Consider the following 19,338-nt stretch of genomic DNA (forward strand, 5'->3'; position numbering starts at 1 on the left):
GTGGCTCCCACCAATTAAGATTGTAAATGCTAAAGCTGTTGGCTTTCTGACCACAGAAGCCAGGTAATTGATGAAATAACAGCTGCTTTGTACCAAAACCCCCCCTGCTAAACTGCACTAAGCTTATTTTTGTGGATGTTGAGGTTTTTCAATAAAAAGCAGCTCAAAGTAAGGGATGGAATGGACACAGGGGTATTGGCTTACACCGAAGAAAATGAAGCTATTGCTAAGGCTAAAAATCAAACTAGCAGTTACTTGCTTGTCTTTTTCAGGGTAAAATAAGCAAAAGATCCTTTACTCCCAGAGGTGGTATTCACCATATAAGTCACTTTTCTAGTACAAACAAGTCTTGTGTACATGAAAGCTGATCAAAGGAGTATCGTGCTACAGCGCCTGGGCCAATGGGCGGCTGGTGGGATGCTTCCAGCTGGCGGGCTGCCCCGGTGGCTTAGGCACTATTTGCTTTCCTAGCAGCCAAACGCCTGTTGTGCTTAAGTATATTACAGCAACCAGAGTGCCAAGACCTACAGGACTTGAGGAGAGAGATGCTGACTTGCTCAATGATTGGGACCTTCCATTCTTACCTACATTTCCAAAGACGGGGAACCAGGAGCCTCGGGAATTAAAGGCGCCGTCTGCTTGCAACTACTGAGTCCTTTTGTGGAGCAAGTAACTGTCTCATGGAGAACTCCTCCAGGAGTCTTCTGATGCTACACCATATCCTGAGACACAGTACATTCAAAGTACAGTGTCTTATGGAGTATTTGATAAAAGACCTCCATAGATTATTAGTTGCTTAATACTTTCGTTAAAAAAGCCACAAAACAAAAACCCACCCCAAACCCTGTAACACAATGTGTCACTTAAAAGCTGTCTTCAGAGTTAGCTTTACCATTACCTCCCTCTGAACTTCAAAATAATTAAGCTGAAAGATGTATCTGTTCCCCATGCTCTCATACACACCCCAAGGATAACAGGGGTAAATGTGCCTTCGCTGGGCCTGACCTCTCTGCTCCTGCAAGGGCTCTGGGTACTTCAAAATGAGTGATGGAAATAATGACACTTCCACCTTCCCACCACTGCTGCTATTGTTATTTTTCAGCTGGAAGCTTTGGCAGTGGAGAGAGACTTTCCTTGTCCTCGGTCTTACTCAGAAAAAAAATTAAAGGCAGTTTGTGCAAGGGGGCAATAATAAACAAGGAAACCACCTGCACGAAGTGCTGCTCTCCTGCCACAGTGCAGCAACTCTGCCAGCCCAGGCAGGAGCTCCAACCTGTTTTCCCTCAGGAGCAGAAGCAGCCATGGAAGGTGCAGTCTGCACAGCAGGATATCTAGGGAAGCAGAGTTCCAGTGTTGGCTTCCAGTGGATGAGCAGCTTTTCCAGGGCCAGCTGAGATGCCTCTGCTCTGAGGCAAATGCCCCTTCTTTACCCATAATAGGCTGCAGGACCCCATGTAATGAACAGCATCAGAAAACATTGCTGCAGACTTGACTGCTGAGAGGCATTCCTGCTAGGGAAAGAATAACACTTACTTGTAAGCACGCTTATTTTTATCCACCTGAAAATTTATATACTACATTTAAGGATGGCTATGCAATTTATTTTTTTTTTTTCAGATCAATATAAAAAATTTTACTTCATTATTATTTTTGAGAGAAATGTTTCTAATTGATTCATCCACCTTCCATAGAAGAAGAATGGTATGAGATATGGGACTTGCTACCAGCACAAGACAGATTCAGTAACCAGTTGGTACTGTAAATTCTGGATTGTGTTACTGGAAGAAGTGCCTATATTTCAAGTGGAGTTATTACCCCGTAGTAGGCACCAAAGCCACACACAGGTGCTCACTCTCTACCCCCTAATAGGATGGGGGAGAGAATTAGCAGAGTAAAAGTAAGAAAACTCATGGGTTGAGATGAAGACAGTTTAATAAGTAAGAAAAAAAAATAATTAAAAAAACCCAACTAAAAACCATACACAACAAGGCCCCAGAAAAGATCCCAAGTGACATTAAAAAAAGCCCAGATGCTCCCACTAACCAACCACCAGTTTTATTAAGAATTAACTAAACCCCAGCAAATCCCTGAGCAACAGCAGCCCTGGCAAACTTACCCATCCTCCAGTTTTATTGTGGAGCATGACATCACATAGTGTGGAATATCCCTTTGGTCAGCTGGGGTCTCCTGTCCCTGCTGTTTCCCTTCCAAACCTCTTGCACACCCCCAACCTACTCACTGGTGGGGTGAGGATCAGAAAAGGCCCAGGCCCTGCTCAGCAGTAACTAAACCATCCCAGTGTTATCAACACAGCATAAATCCAAAGCACCACACCACTGTACCTGCTACTAGGAAGAAAATTTACTCTGTCCCAGCCAAACCCAGTACAATCTTCATGACAGTGAGAAAAACACATCATCCTCATCAGAAGAGGAAGCTTTTGCACAAGCAGCAGGGCCACAGGGTACCCAGTGCTTCTTCAATACATGGCACGAGCTCTTCTCATATCCATAGAATCACAGAATCATTTGGGGTGAAAAAAGAACTTTAAAGATCATCAGGTGGCAGTTTTATTGCTGATCTCTACCCTAACTGCTTACATTGTTGCTCAAAGTAGCCAGCTCACCCAGGGAGGCTACAGATCTGTTCAGAACTCCTCCAGCCTTGCAAGGTAGCACTGAATTTCCATGGCTTGTTCCTTATTTTTCCTCTTTTTATTCTTTTAAGGGTGTCTGCAGATTAATGGCCACTAGGAGTAAGGTTTTTTTCAGGAGCTCTTAAGGTGAAAATTTCCTCTAGCAAAGCACCTGGTTCCTTCCACCAATGTCTTTCTACCCTATTCCATGAGCCCTATCAGGGCTGTCCATGACATCAAGGACAAATTTTTACACTGATACAAATAAATCCAAAGTATATGTTTGTTTCTACAGGAAGCAAGACTAAAAGCCACGTTTCTTTTTTAAATTAAGGGATCACCATAATATTTTACTTACATCAACAGAAATCACACTTCACAACAGGTTAAATGTGAATGTTCAACATAACAAGTATTAAATGGAAAACTGGTTATCATTCATGTATGTGAACTAAGCCTTCCACAGAAACAGCACATATTAAAACTTCAAAAGACTCCTTAGTCCATGAGTAAAATTTAATCCTTTTTTTTTTAAAAAAAAAAAAAAAAAAAAAGGATTAAGCAAAGGACAGTATAACCACATTTTGAAAGATTTTGCTGATCTTTTAGCTAATCTTAAAACCCCAAGAACACTGGCTGACAGATCAGGCTCAAAGAGTTACAGTAAAGGGGGTTACATCATGCTGGCAGTCAGTCACCAGTGGGGCTCTTCTCCAAGGCTGTTTTAGGGCCAGTGCTCTTTAATGTTTTTCTAAATGATGCAGACACAGAAGCATAACATATATTAACCAAGTTTGCCAACAACAGTAAACCAGGAGGAACTGAGGACTCCATGAAGGGTAAAGTGGCCTTGCTGCAAAATCTGAATATACTGGAAAGCTGAGCAATCAACAACCATATGGAATTTAATACAAGTAAATTCTGGACTCTCCACCTGGGATGGAGTAATCCTGGTTATACAGAGAAATTGAGGGGAAAGAGGCTGGAGAGCAGCCCCATGAAAACAGATCTGGTGGTGTGGGTTGATGGTAGTTTGAACATGAGTCAACAGTGTGCCTGGCAGCCAAAAGGACCAACCATGTGCTGGAGTGCATCAAGCACAGCACAGCTGGACGGCCAAGGGAAGTGACTGTCCCACTCTGCACAGCACTGGTGTGGCCCTGCTTCAAGCACTGTGTGCAGTTTGGGCACCTCAGTACAAGAAGGACATCAAACTCTTTGAGTGTGCCCAGAGGAGGGTGAGCAAGATGATGAAAGGCCTGGAATGAGAAGCAGCTGAGCCACTTGGCTTGTTGCAGACTCCAACTTCCTCAAGAGGGGCAGCAGAGGGGAAGGTGGGGATCCCCTCTCTCAGGTGACCAGCAACAGAACACAAGGAAATTAAATGCTTCAGTGGAAGTTCAGAGTGGGTATTAGGAAAAGGTTTTTTACAGCCAGGGTGGTCAACCACCAGAACAGGCTTCCCAAGGAAGTGGTCACAGCACCAAGCCTGTCGGGGTTTGAGGTGTATCTGGATGATATTCTTAGTCATATGGTTTAATTTTAGGTAGTCCTGCAAGAAGCAGGGAGTTGGACTTGATTATTCTTATGGGCCCCTTCCAACTTGAGTTATTCTATGATTCTGTGACTGTAAGCCTAGGTCTTATTTTTCTTGAAAAATCAGATACTGCTATAGTAAATGCAATCAGGCTTCTAACAAAGGAGGCTCTTAACAAACTGTACAGTAATGCACATTTTTAATCAAAACAACATTAAGCATGATATCAGTATTTATTCATTAGCATTTCTAACCCAAAGCAGAAACACTGATGTAACATCCTGAAGGCTCTCAGTCCTGTAAGCAAGTGCTGTTGTTAATTCTTCGACCCGAGTGAAGACTTTGCCAGTGGTTTTGTAGCCTATCTCTGTAAACCAGGTTGTTGCCAGAGGGGCTGCTCAGGTCTAGCTACTGTGCCACAGTAAGTTGCCTCTCTTCTCCTCTCTCCCTCCCCACATTAGCATCCCACAGGATCCATGAGCCAATTCCCACTCACTGTGAAGCCCACACAACCCCAGGTGTCAACAAGGTAAGCTGCAGGTCATCTCCTTTAAGTAATGTGAACTCTTAGAAACCATCAAAAGACAACTGCAAAACCACACCCTACTGACATTAAAAATAATCAGGCATCTCAGGAATCTGATGCAACATATTCAATACATCCTATCAAGATTTGCATGTGTAAGATGCTGTGATACATACAGTACCTTTTACATGCAAAATCATGGCTGTTTCATTTACTTTTCTGCACACCATTCTCATGAAATCTGAGAAGCCATCTTGATAAGGGGGCTGAATTAACTGAATCTTTTCATTTAAGACTGTGGACTTCAGAAATGGTGAGTTCTAGTCATTAGTCCTTTTACAGACTTTCACATTTCGAAATGCAAATGTATACAAACCAATCATGCTTATACTTACCTCTTTGTGACCATAAGCTCAAATTATCCCTTTCGTGAAACATTCATAAAACCCAGTACCTCATTAAATGTAAAGCTATACACAATCCAACAGTCAGGAAACTGCCGACGTATCCTAAATATTTTTCATCTCTGAAAAGTAATCATGTAGAACTGGCAGCCTCTTGACTCTCTTCACTGTCCATCAGCAAGTCACTCTATGAAGTTAAAAGTGGCTCCAGATATTACACAGAAATTATCTAGGTTTGAAATAATGATGAATTTGGGGTCTTAGGGTTCAACTTCATGGTACACATAATCCAAAGTAATTTGGAATTACTAAGGAGATGGTCCATCTTGCTTTCCTTGCTCCACCTTGTCACCTCAAATTCCCACTTCTTCTTGATGTCAGAAACAAAGATGACACACAACTTCCTAATTGTTAAAACTGATGGAAGAAAAACCGTGAGATGGCATAAGGGGGGGGGAGGGGGGAGGGGGGAAGAAGAAACGAGTAGAGGGGACCTTTCCCTTCTCAGAGGCTGCCTGCAGTTACACTCTGAAAGGTGCAGTCAAAAACATAACAAAAGAAACATTAAGTAGCAAAAAGTAATAAAAAATGGATTTCCTCCTACATAATACTGCTTACTAGTAAGACTCATGGCATGGAAAACATCAGAATTTAAAAGGCAGAACCTGCGGTTAGAACAAAAATACAGCACTTCTTATTTTGAGTAGTTAGAATTGCCCTAGCAGTCACAGACTAGAAAAAACCTGTAATGTAATTTTACAGAATGAAGTTGAGGTTTAAAATTAAACTATAATAATTTAAATCATAGCTGTGAACAATTCTGCAAATCTTCCCTTCCTATATCATACAGGAAAACAAGACATTTCTGCATAATTTGAGGAACAAAGAGCCACTTCTTGTTATTTTAATAAAAAATAGTGTTTGAAGTTACACTTACATACATCATAACATAAGTGTACATACATTAGATTGAACATTTTTTCCTAGGTAACTGTGTAAAGGTTTGAAAAATAGTAACTTTACAACATTTTGGAAAAGAAGATCCTGTCAAGGAAATTTAAGTCAACAAGTAACCAGTAGCAGAATGCAGTTGTGGAGTCCAGAGTGAACAAGATTTAGCCACCTGAGCTACTACGAAGGAGTGCAGGCCTTGGGCTCAAATCTCCAGCAAGATCTCCTCTGTCCCCACAAAAAGCAGATTTATGAGTTATGGAGTACACAATGCGAAGGATCTAAAAGCACAGTTTTGTCCTTAGTATGAGCCCTCTTTAAAGGATTCTGATAGATCTTGATTGGCAGCATCATACTGAGCAATGAAATGTTTGAGTTCTTCAATGCATCGCTCACCTATTTCATGCAAATTCTGCCTCAGGGCAAACTGAATGGACTTCTCTAAAGATGGATCTTTATCAATTAGCATCTTCACCACCATGCCAAAGGTTTCACAGTCTTGCCTGTAGACCTAGAAACAAAACATTTTAGAAAATTATTAAATGCATAACTCTTTACATTAGCACACCAACAGCCCTCATTGATTTAGGCACTACTGCAGTTCCAAACCAGGGAATACTGGATTTAACAGGGCTTTCAACAATGCATTTGTCATTTCCTCTCTTCTGAACTGCACTAATATGAGCGTAACCAGTTCAGAAATACCTAGACACAAGAAATGACATTTATTGAAAAAAATGCCTTTAAAAGAGAGGCCTCTTTTTACAACAACAACAACAAAAAAACCCTCTTGCAGCAATATTTAATAAAAGTGCAAATGCTAAACCAGATTTTCATTCCAAATATATGTGCATTTAATTTAACTGTAGCACGTCTAGAAATGCCACAAAAAATCTCAATCATTATATAAAGCAACAATACCTCAGTTTATAGTCTTTCCTAATACCTTAGATATAAGTTACATTTAAATAATTTCACCAAAATCTGTTTGTTAGTTGCATATCTATTTCTCACAGAAGTCCTTGACAAATATGACCTTAATCAGAAGTTTATCTGCATTGGTGATTCAGCCACCATGGATAAGAGAAATCTTGGCAGGTGTTTACATGAACCCCTCTGATCTGGTACTGAAGGGAATGAAGACTGTGCAAGGCAGTTATGTATCACAGTTCAGAAGTAACTTCTCTTTATCACTGCAACTGGTTTTCTGAGAAACATCTGATTCTGTTCTTATTAACTGCAAAAATTCTGCAGTTTTCAAAGCAAGTCAGTGGGTGTTCAACTTTTTTTTTTTTTTTTTTTTTTTTTCAAGTTCCAGCTAAGGTTATTAATCTAAACACCAACCAAAAAAGGAATTTGTCAAATTCTTCGAACTGCCAGATGCAGTTCATTTTCACACCTTTTTGCCCTATTTCCATTTGGAAAATACATCTGAATGGAGATAAAACAGTTTTATTCCTTTTACATTTTTTAGAAGGAAAAAAAAGCTAAAATGTTGACATTCCTCAAAGTATATGATTATCTCTTAGCATTGTGTGCTTGTGCTAGAACTTGTTTTTTACAGAGATGTGTGAACCTTTCCTCCCAAATGTGTATATACTATGGACACAAAAGATACAATAGTATATAAACAATTCCCATTAGTAAAAAAGAAATAAAGAACCCCAAACAATATAACCCCCACAACCAAACATCACATTATTTTATTCATTAGGACCAGTTCAAAGGCAGAGCTCAAGTATATTCGTAACAGAGGAGCAGCCAAATAAAATATATTTTGCACACAAATTAAACTTCTTTCTTACTATTGCAAGAAATTATTTAATATGACACCCTTTAATAAAGACAGTTCTCAAACATAATAATATATAATAATAGTTTAAAACAAGACCCACTTTTCAAACACTGGCTGGCAAACAACAACGAAAATTTCAAATTCTCAGTTGAGATCAAGAAATCAAAAAGAAGAGTGTAGCCCCAAACAAACTGAAGCAAAACATCTCAGTGTGGAAATGGTGTGCACATGGTGTTTTTTTTCTGAGCAGGGTCTGTTTCTTCCTTTGCATGCTTAGTTCTTTGGTAGTAAAATACCAGCACAAAACTCAGACAGTTCATGTTCCACAGCAAGTAAAACATGGTACTTCAAACAGAGCAAATTTGTGTTTCTTTCTTCTGACTCTTTCAAAGGAAAAAACTCAGGAAGAATTGCTGTCTCTGATTAGCCATATTACAGACAGATGGTATTTCAATTTGGATAACTCTTGCCTTTCAAGTGCTTGCAGCACACTTGCTAGCACCTTCACAGATTTTTGAAAGGTTTTTTTCTCCCTAGAGCCATTATGTTTTGGGGGAAATAGCTCAAAACAGTTTTTTTTCCTATTGTATGCCTATTTGTCCTATTTTGTCACCTTTGAAGCGGTCACACCAGGATGTGTAAATGATTTTCTACAGGTAGATGAACCTGGTAACTGTTACCATTCACAAGGCACTGTGCAACACTGGTACCAGTGAAACTCTGACACTAACAGAGAACACAGACACTTTTCCCTCTCTTGCACAGGAAGGCACACAAAGCTACCCAAAGCTACCAGTGAAGGAAATGTTCTGCTTTTAATTGGTCTTCAAATGAATGGCAAATAGTGTTATCTGCTATTGCTCTCACACACCACAAAGAGCTAAGCTAGATCTAATTCTCTGACCCATAGCATATAAACACTAGCTCAGTCTAAGCACATTTTTCTTCAAAATTTTCACAAAAGAAGAGTGGAAGGAGAATCAGGACAGCCACGATCATCTGGAATCAGAAGTCACTTTGCTGTCATAATGATCTTCAAACACCTTCATACAAGAGATGAACATTTTCAATGCTTTGTGAGAGAAGACTTAAAAAAAAAAAAAAGAAGAAAAAGATAATTGACCTAAAACAGGGGAAGAAGGCAGAAGGTGGAGCAGGAAAGGCAGTTATAACAACAGAAAACAAAGGAAACAGCTCAGCTTTTCTAAGAATAATTGAGCAACTTTCCCGTGACAAGTTTTCTACCCCAGCTGCTAATTCTGATCCTCCTGGTGCCATCTGCCTCCTTCTCAATTGTGCTGATAAACCTTTTTGTATACCTACACCGTAAATTACTTCACTGAGATGATCCCTTTTAAAATTACTTCCCTCCCAATTAATGTGATTCAGTTCTAAAACCAAATGCATCAGCACAACTGAAAGAACTGAGCCACAGTCATGAAGTGGAAATTACTTCATAAACTGGTTTATATCTGAAGCCAGTGCAGGACTACCAAGCCTCAAAGAGAAGTTACTATGCTTTACAGAAGGAAGTAGGGATTATCAATTACATGAATATCAATTACACAACATATTAATTACAACTTAATGGTACAGTCAATTATTTGAAAAACGTGTGAAAGCGCTCAAAGATCTTGGAAAGAGAATGGTGGCATGGCATATTAAAATCCATCTTCTCCACAGAAGAGAAGGAGGTTATTTCTGTAAAATAAGATGAGACTGTGATGCTTGAGGAAAAAAACAGTAGAAAAGGCTTCAAATAAGCAAACCCACTCTCTGTTGGAGAAGAATTCTGAAAGAACTTGTGACCCAACAAGGTTTGAAAACAACCTTGTCTATAAAATTCCAGATAATACTGATTTTGAGCTCACACCATGGAAAGCTCATCTGCAAACATCTGGAACTAAAACCTGAAAATTATTCCATGTGTGGAGAAAGAAGAAATAACTTTTTTACATTGAAAAACAAGAAAGGGAATGATACCAATGACATGATTATTCTGTTTGATATGTATATCAGGCAATCATGAAAACAGCTAATGCCACAGGATAATAGTTACCAAGGCCCTAGCTCACTTTTACTCTCTGACCTATGCCACAGCACCAGCAAAATGGAAAGAACATGTAACACTTTAGTAAGCAGATGAAGGAGAAGCAGAAACAGCTGTTCTACTCCCAAATATATAAATAGATTTTAATTTATTTTATATGCACACACATACAAAATATAAATATAGCCCTGTTTTCCCTATGAATGAGAAGTATATAAGCTGACTTCAAGTTCTTTTTGAAGAGTTTTCCAAAATCAGCACATCTGGCATCTGCGAGGTTGGAGGATCACAAATACTCCTACTTTTATATTATTCCCATGGTATATTGGCTCCTTTCAGTCTTACATGATAACAGCACAGAAGATCTGGCTGAGATAAACTCTTCAGTGTGCTGGTCTCTGTATAAACACTTTGGTTTTGTCTAGACCCAAATCTAAAGGTAGGATGCACCTGCAACATGCTAGTGAACAGTCCTCATATGTTTAAGAACACTAAACCAAAATTTGCACTTAGAACTGTTTAAATATAGCTAATAGCTATTTACTTCCAGATACAGCTAGAGCAATAGAGATGCCAGTCACCCAGGCTGAAGGTGATCAAGCCCTAGAACTCACCAGGCAAAACTTCTGAGACCTCCCTAATCTGCATCTGTGCAAAGTTTCCACAGTTAATCTCAAAGTGCCATCAACACTGACTTAAATTACAAGGTATGATATTGACATGAAAGAGATGAAGGATGCCACACATTCTCTTCTTGCAGCTAAGTGATGCTGGGATATTAACATCTGATGAGGAAGAAAGAGAAGCAATAGCAAATGTGGGGACTGCTCATGTCTTAGACTGCAATAATCTAAAAATGGTCTTGGCTTAAACCAAAGAAAACATACAGAATAGCTCAGCTAATGGGTGTAAAACAAGATCAACAAAATTTTGTTGTACATCTAAACTCCTGTGGATGAAATTATATCTAGCTAGGAATGACTACAGTCTGCAGAAGATTCAGAAATTTTATCATCTTGGTCTCAAAGTCTTGCATACCTGGCAAAAAAGCAGTTCCGTTTCAACAGCAAGAGTAGACACAATATTCAAAGGGGAGGAAGCCAAGAAAACCAGAGCAATTAAAATGGAGATATTCACAACCTTTATTTCACCTCACGGTGGTCTCCCCAACTTTACTGTCTGTGCAAAGAAAGGCCTTCTAACTTCTCAAGGTGATTCAGATCAGCTGAAACTACAGCTTCTGCTCTAAGCTGCCTTTGAGGAAGAGGGAAACAATGGTGAAGTTCCCTGACAACTGGGGAAAGACCCTCAGGAACACTGGTCCCACCAGGGTACAAGTTAAGCCTCTGTACCTCCCATGTCCATAACTAGCAGAAAGTACAACTGAGTAGCAAATGCAAGATGCAAATTTCTCTTCTCCATTTCAGAAAGGACTTAACTGAATCTTCACTTCTCATTTGTGGGAGAATCATTCTAAAGAACATGCTTTATTTTATATAAAGGTAAGACAACATAAACTCTCTTTTCCAGCTATGGGTTTGAATTAATATGACTTGTACTTCAATGCTCTTGGCTTTATGCACATGTGAAAGCTTCTTGAATAGGAAACATCAAAAGAGTTGGGCATGCAAGGCTCGAGCAGCTTTAAGCAAGAGATGGACAAATTACTTTCAGTGCAGGTTTGCTCTTGCTCACAAACACAAGCAGGACCACCAGGCATGAGGAGGACCACACCTACTAAGTGAATATGATGATTTATCAAGTGAAAGCAGTGCCCATTTCACCTGTAATTTCTAATCCCTTGCTCCTTCCTGCATTTTTGAGCACTCTTGTAATTCCATACATTCACAGATGATTGATCTAACACTCCCTGACCTCCACCAGGATTCCTTCTTCACAGCAATATGACACAGCAGCAGGCTCAGTGAGCAGCTCTGCACCATATGCACACAGCCCAACACCAGTGCCTGGAAGTCAGTGCCCATCTTCAGAGATGCCTTTTCTCAGCTCCTCATCCAGAAGGCCAAGGACCCTCAAGGCTCAGTTCACATGGGAGGAGGGGTTAGGGTTGTTGCTCAGAAACCACGTTAAACAGCCTGCAACCCTTAGGTACTAACTCGCCCTCAAGAAGACCCAACATGCCCAGCAATCACAATATTGGATCTGTGATTCATGCAAGTATTCACTTAACATACTATCTTCCAGAAGACAGAAACTTTTCAGCTACTAAGGGCACATTTCCCACAGATACCGAATCCCCGTGCAAGGAGTGAAGAAGCAACATGCTCACTGAGAGTTTTTTGATTTCTGACAAAGGCAGAGTTTGAACTTGCAGAGCACAAATACAGCACAAGTTTGAAAGCCATAGCATATCCCCTACAGACATCCCAAAATGAATCCTCTCTTGCTTCTAGGAAGCCCCAGGGCTGTTCCTCTACACCAGACAGAGGAAACAGCTGTTGTTCCCCCAGCTAAACCAGGACAGCCAGGCTGGTATAGCCCTCTGGTGGCACAAGCCAGCTTCTTATTTCCCCTCCCCATCAGACCTCAAACGAGCCTGGCAAAGCACCCTTCTTGTGTTAACACAGCCACATCTATGCCAGGTTTTCTGGCACAGATAGACAGACCATGAGTTATACTTTTTCTTGCAAAATGTTGACCTAGCTCTAAACTAGCTGCAGAATCAGAAAGATTTTGCATTATAATTGTGCATGTAAACTCTAATAAACTGGGAAATTTCTACACATTGAACAACTTCTGCTGGTATCAAAGCCCCTTCCTTGCAAAAGACATCTCATAAAAGGAATTATGAACTCTTCCCAAGCAACTTACTGTTAATTTACTTACATACTATCTTGGATTTATCTCAGCCAGAAAAGTTAGGGCTCTATTAACCTACCTGAAATTTACACTCCTCAAGTAAAATAAGCTAACCCTCCACTGAAAGAGTACAGAGACATTTTCATTACTGTAGTGGCAATATAATTGTACTGTTATGTTTATGAGTACAATATATATATAAATTTATAGCTCCACAGTGCAAAGCATGCTTAGAACTGTCATTAAGCCACTTGGCAGACAATTGTCATGATCAAGACATTTAAAACTGGTTTTCAACCAAGATGAACTATTTTTCATGGTTACAACAAAGCTAAATTACTGTACAAAAATTTTAGTCCTTGGTTACAGTAATGGTATAAAAATTTAAATTATATAAACAAGTTTACTCTATTCCTTTCTTAAAAATGCACTAACAATTTTGCCTTGAATTTATGCAATAATTTCTGTACCCACTAATCAGTGTTTATAGACCAACTAGATGTAATAATGAACAATTTCATGTTAATTTGCTACTTACTGAAGAAAGGGAAATACTAAAGTTACTTGCACTTAAATGCTACCCTTTATTCCATTGCAAGCTTCAACTGCCTGGTTTAATAGGTTTTTGGAATGGAAATCCACCATTTTTGGCATCTAAAAACCTGACTGAATGGTTTGCTTGAAGCCCCTCGTGTGGAATAGATGCTGATACAGGCATCATTTTAAAAGCAGCATGAATTCTGATTTCAGGTGGGCTTTGTCTTTAAGGACCAAGACTGTGGGTGGGTGTGAGCAGAGAGCAGCAGGGACAGGGGCTAGGAGGAGGCCCTGGGAGAGGCAGCTCTGATGTCCCCAGGAACAGGTCACTGCTCCCACACAGGGCTCCATGGCAGGAGGCCACAGTGGTTCTGTTCAATTGTTCTACAGCATTTTGCTTCTAGGACACAGCATCTTCTGCTTGTAGTTTTATTTATTCCCTTTAATTAAATTAATTTGAAAGAGGACAACAGTCCAAAACAAGGCCATTGCAAGGCTTCCCACTTTATTTTCAAGTAGAATTCTAGTATGAAAACAGACTAGAAATGTTCTATAAAATTGTGGGATGGGTGCCTGTACCTAGAGTAACAAACACACTCTCTGCTGAAATTACACATACATTTTAATGTTGAAAGGAACTGAAGATTTGGCTTGGGTCTTAAAATATAGCTCTGGTCTTTTCCATGCTGTGAAATGCATGGGAAAAGAACACACAGACCAAACTATTTTCTTGCATAAAACCAGTTTAAGCTCAAGACATCACCTGGATACTCCTTTAGTTCCCATTATGCCCCTGGTGACACCTCTGCAGTCACAATGCAGTCATGGAGTTTGCAGAGAGAGGGTGGAGCTCAGGAGAAGCCTGTGACTGGCTCAGGTGTGACTGGCTCAGTGACTCCAGTCTCATCTTCCCATGACTTCTGCAGTGCAGGGCTCTGTTAATTAATATTATTCTTTAATACCTGTATTCATCATCTCTGGAAAGGAGTGCCATTCTTCCTCAACTCCTCTCTTCTCCCCTCCTCCATACAAACAAAAATTTAGCCTTGAGCATTCACTCAATGCTCATAAAACAAAGATGGGACATACAGCATTTATAGGAGCCTGTTGAGCAAAGCCAAAAATAATCAAAAGCAACTAAAAAGGAAAGTCCTCAACATCTGCAGTGTTTACAGGTCCAGTTACACAGTAAAGAAAAATCTGTAAAGCAAGGCTATGGCATTCTCAACAACCAATAGCAAAAGCCAAACAAGTTGGTACCATTTATAAATCTGTTTATATGAACTATTGAACTATCTCAGGTCTCTTAAGTCAAGGCAAACAGGGACAGCACCACACACAAAGCTATCAGGACAGTACAACATAAACCTAAAACTGCTACAACTTGTACTACCTGGAAATTAAATTAATATCTGGACCGTTCAGCCAAGGGTTTTTCATTTATAAAACCTTACATTTTCCAAATAGTTCCCCATTGCTTTAAATTTACTACAAACAAGTTTCAAGAAACTTAAAATATATTGCTAGGAAATCCATATATTTACTTTAATATTTTTTAATACCACAGTGGAGGGCTTTAAGTGAACGGTTAAATAAGCAGGAATTGATTCACAACAAAAATGTACATGATGATACACTTCATTTAATGTTACATTTTGGCAAGAGCAAGTGCATTATTACTTCTTCAAGAAACGTCTTGCTCAGTCAAGCAGGAGTAGCTCCCATGTGGGAGAGTAAGGACTATTATGTTACATGGTTTTACTGGAGATAATTCTCTACTAAACCAATCAGACCACAAAATAACAGCATTCTAACACCAACTACAGGCCCTTGGAGACCAGTTTGTGTGTGGCCTAGATTTCATAGGCTTCTTTACAACAGATGTGTTGGATGAGGATAGTGTTACTTCATACATTAACTTGTGTGTTCCTTAGGTAAAACAGCAGTGTTAGTTTAAATTCTACCTCTTACATACACTTTTTAAGGAACTTTTGTGCCTTCTGCAAGCAGATGATAAATCTGCATTCAAATGAATCCACAGCAATTACAATTCGTTAGTTTTTAAACCTCACTAGAAGTACTGATAATCTTTTTAAGCCATATCCATTACACCTTTTCAGCTCATGTGTAAGACAGCCCAGCTACATATTTAAGAATGTCCAACAACTGTGCAGCTAAGTAAAAAAATTGTCTGAGAGACCAAAAAAATTGTATATCTATTAATTTCCCTTTTTTCTATAATGATCTTCAAGACTAGAAACTGCATTTTTATAAAACCATGAATGAAAACAGAAACCTAAAATCTCTGTTCTCTGATGGATGCTAAAAAAATACCTTTACTTGAAATGCACCAGTTCAGGATTAAACAGGAAATAATCAGCTTTATGCCAAAGGAAGGACCTCGCCCTGCAACTTTTTATTTATGAAATTCTGAATTGATGGAAAGCTATTTCCTAAATCTGCTCTGTAGTAAACTTATTGCTCCATCCAAAACAGGAAGGGTGAAGTTTATATACAAAAGACTCTGTCTGTGTTAATTCTCTTGTTAAAAATACTTTAATAGCTTTCAGTTATGTCCACTGACCATAAAGGAAAGTGATATCCATTTAAGCTTCATCAGAATGGGCTTTACATTAATGGTAACATTTACAGGACAAACCAATTTTCCTTGTAATAATAACACATAAATTATTTTTTTTACAGAAAGTACAGTAGTTTAAAATCCCCTTATATGACTGTTGCAGTCAAGATCAGCAGTAACACGTGAGCTTTTACCAAAAAGTGAACTGTGGTGACTTAGTTTCCCTCAACAGAAGTCTTCAGACTTCCAGTTTCAACAAATATCCTCAGCTACTGATATTCTCAGATTTGACATCATTCTGCAGTAAGAGGGTTGATTTTTACTCATGGGCAAGACAATGGGCAATGGGTGTGGATCACCTATGTCTTCTTCAGTGGCACAACATAAACAAGTAGCAAGAAAAGAAAAAAAAAAACAGATCTTCCTTTTCCAATTATGAACAACTCCCAGCAGATCAGCTGCATAATTCACTAGCAGCTGAATTGTTATTGTAAACTCAGAGCTAGTGAATCAATGAGTTTCTAAGAACCAGCCCTTAAATGAGAATCTCATCATCACTGCCTAAAAGGCAATTCTTTTTTTTCTACTTCTTCTTAGATGGATAAAAAAATGCTAAAGCAGGTTTGGACATGAATGTCAAAGGCTAGGCTTTTCTCTCAAGTGCAGCATAAAAAAAAAATACTACACAAAATAAGTAAAGTACTGTATGTAGCAGACAACTTTTCAGAAAAGAAAAGCAACAGCTGCAAGCAGAAAAACAATTACTTAGATTACCAACATTTTATTACTTAGTTTATGTTAAACCTTAAGGTTTCAGAGAGTTTAGAATTACTTCACACATTATATTAGCCTCACAAATCAGTTTTATTAGTGGAGCTAATTTTTTTCATGTCCAAGTCATGGTCCTGTCTCTACCTTTTAAACAGTCACTCCCATCATTTTTTTAAAGTAATTATTTCAAATATAAAGTCAAATAAAGGAAAAAGTAAATTAAGGCCATGTGTTTTAAGATATCTGTAAGCTTTTCCTGGCTTGCAGATGGGTATCTTTTTCCATATGCAGCTGTGACAGCTGAAAAGACTATTCCCCCTTCCCAGCTGTCACCATCCCCATGCCAGAACCATCATCCCACTTGTTTGTATGAGCCAGCAGTACACAAGACTACTCCTAAAATTCATTTATAGGCAAACTCAGCCTGCTAGCATACCAGTTGTGCTGCTGGGAGGAATCACCTATTCTGGGGGAGAAGATGACAATCAGCTGCAGATGACATAAAATGAGAACATTTATCTATGGCCTTACTAGGGTGTCCAGTCTCTTTAAGCTCACCTGAGACCACTCATTCAACTGCTATCTGACCCAAAGTACACTGAATCTGTGTTTAAATGGCCACATATCTTAACATGCATCTTCAGACACACACGAAATATATATATAGAAAGAATCTAAAGTTAGCACAATGGCTGGGACTAGAACAGGTCAGAAAAATTGTCTGATGAAGCCTCATTTCTCATTGCAAACATATTAATTCCTTTGGGATTTTTTAGCATTCACAACCAAACCATCTCTCCTTCTGAATCTATTCCCACAATTCTAGCTATTTCCAGCTCAATTTGGAATTAGAAATATGATCCAAAAATTGGTAAAAATAAAAAAGCATGACTCTCCCTAAGAGAAAGCCACAAGGAGCAGAGATTGTCTTTTATGGTTAGTAAATCATATGCCTTAGGGCAGTGATCATCAATTGTGGTTCCAAGGAAACATAGTAGGAGTTCTGCATTTACTCAGTGGATACACCACTGACTGTATCCCACAGTACTTGGAATTCTTTATTTGATAAATCTGGGTTACAGCTCATAAGTAATACTGAAGAATCACAGCAATTAGCTGGGTCAAAAAAAAAAACTTGGGAATCACCGATTTTTAAATTGTGAACTATTTTCCCATGTGAAAAACAAGCCTATTTTGTATTTAAAAAGATCTTTTGAGACTAAGAACATTGGCTTTCTATTTCCTCATTACAAGCCTTTGCTAATGAGATAGTTAAGCAGTGCTGCAGCATTTCAGCACAAGAACTGTTACCTATCAAACTCATTAAAGGAATGTCTGCCCTGTTCAACCCAGCGCCACTGAACATTTTCCAGAAGTTGTCTGATGGGGTGAACTGACAGAGGACAGATTATGGAATGAACTTGGGAAGATATGTGGACTTACTCATGACTTTATCAAGTGTTCACTTGTCTTCAGATTCTGGAATCCACTGAAAAGCTTTGATTCTTTAGGAGTCTAGCTTCAGTCAATCCTTATAAAACTATTACAGCCAATAGAAGAAAAGTGGGATTATCTAATAGTGCTTTATGTTTGGGATTTTTGAAACAGAGTTTTTGAGAGCTCTGTATTCTTCAAATAGCTTAGAGCTGCTTTCTGTGATCCCTGACATCTACAAATTGTGAAAATGGATGATGTAACAAATTCACAGATATTTCTAGTACTCAAGAGACAAAACTTACATAATGGTACTACTAGAGGTCTAGACTCAGTCCTCTGGGATGTACAAAATAAAAGCTTATTTACTCTACTGCAAAACTGGAAACCTGACTATTGTACAGTATTTGTTTACTAGTAACAGTAGTAAAGAATCACATAAATTTAAAAAAAAAAAATCAATGGAAAAAACATAGCTAGAACAAATAAGCAGCTGCCCAGGAGAGCTGAACCAGTCAACCTCCTGCAGGTTAAAAATTCACTGAGTATCACCAGCAGCATTATGCATTATGGTCACTTCAGAGGTGCAGCAAGTTCTGCCTCTGGCCAACACCTCAATGCAGAGAACTTCACTCTGGCAAATTGCAGAGACAACTAAAGGGCTGGGGGAGCAGACCCTTCAATTAAACACTTCATAAAATTTCAAATTACCAGCAATAATAATTTGATATTTTGAAGATATCCTCAAATAACTTAGAAATTAGTTAATACCTGCAAGCATAACTTACTATATTAAACTTCTTTTTAGAGGTACATAGGCTATAGTTTGAATAGTCTAAAATAATTCACTTTAGGGCAGACACCAAGCTAAATAATTTCAAGTCAAACAACTGAAATCAGGAGAAAGAGCAAGCTACTAAGGAGCTAATACAAAAGAAGATCTAAATTAGATAATGAAACTGGCAACCACAGCACTCTATACGAAAGCACTTATTGAAAAAAATGTACTGTTACAATATAAATAAACTCTTTTATGCTGCATCTGTAAGCAGAATAATGGCCTTTGCTGATAAAGTCTACTGATGCTGGATTGATACGGTGTGTTTTGGATAAGAACAGCATGGAAAGAGAGCAGTGAAGTCTCTTTTGATAAGCAGAACTAAATAGTTTACTGCCTAAGATAAAAATAGGTTGCTAAAGGTCAAACACTTTAATGCAATAGCCAAAAGAAACAGTACCATGCCATTTACCTTTTAACCTTACTTCATACAAGATTACCATGTGCTCTCAAAGATAC

At 38.8% G+C, this 19,338-nt stretch overlaps 1 protein-coding gene across 6 annotated transcripts in view; it reads right to left on the bottom strand.

The window, feature by feature from the left end:
- Positions 1–3,177: 3,177 nt before the first annotated feature.
- The window catches only part of PPHLN1 (periphilin 1), a 66,590-nt gene continuing 50,429 nt past the window's right edge, over positions 3,178–19,338 (bottom strand). For all 6 annotated transcript variants that reach the window (XM_071733586.1, XM_071733589.1, XM_071733587.1 and 3 more), the window contains one exon: positions 3,178–6,564. In XM_071733586.1, the coding sequence (XP_071589687.1) occupies positions 6,355–6,564 (210 nt within the window). In that variant the 3' untranslated portion in view covers positions 3,178–6,354. The remainder of the gene's footprint in view (positions 6,565–19,338) is intronic.

This window comes from Heliangelus exortis, chromosome 1, assembly GCF_036169615.1.
Source record: "Heliangelus exortis chromosome 1, bHelExo1.hap1, whole genome shotgun sequence".
In the NCBI taxonomy this organism is placed as follows: Eukaryota; Metazoa; Chordata; class Aves; order Apodiformes; family Trochilidae; genus Heliangelus; species Heliangelus exortis.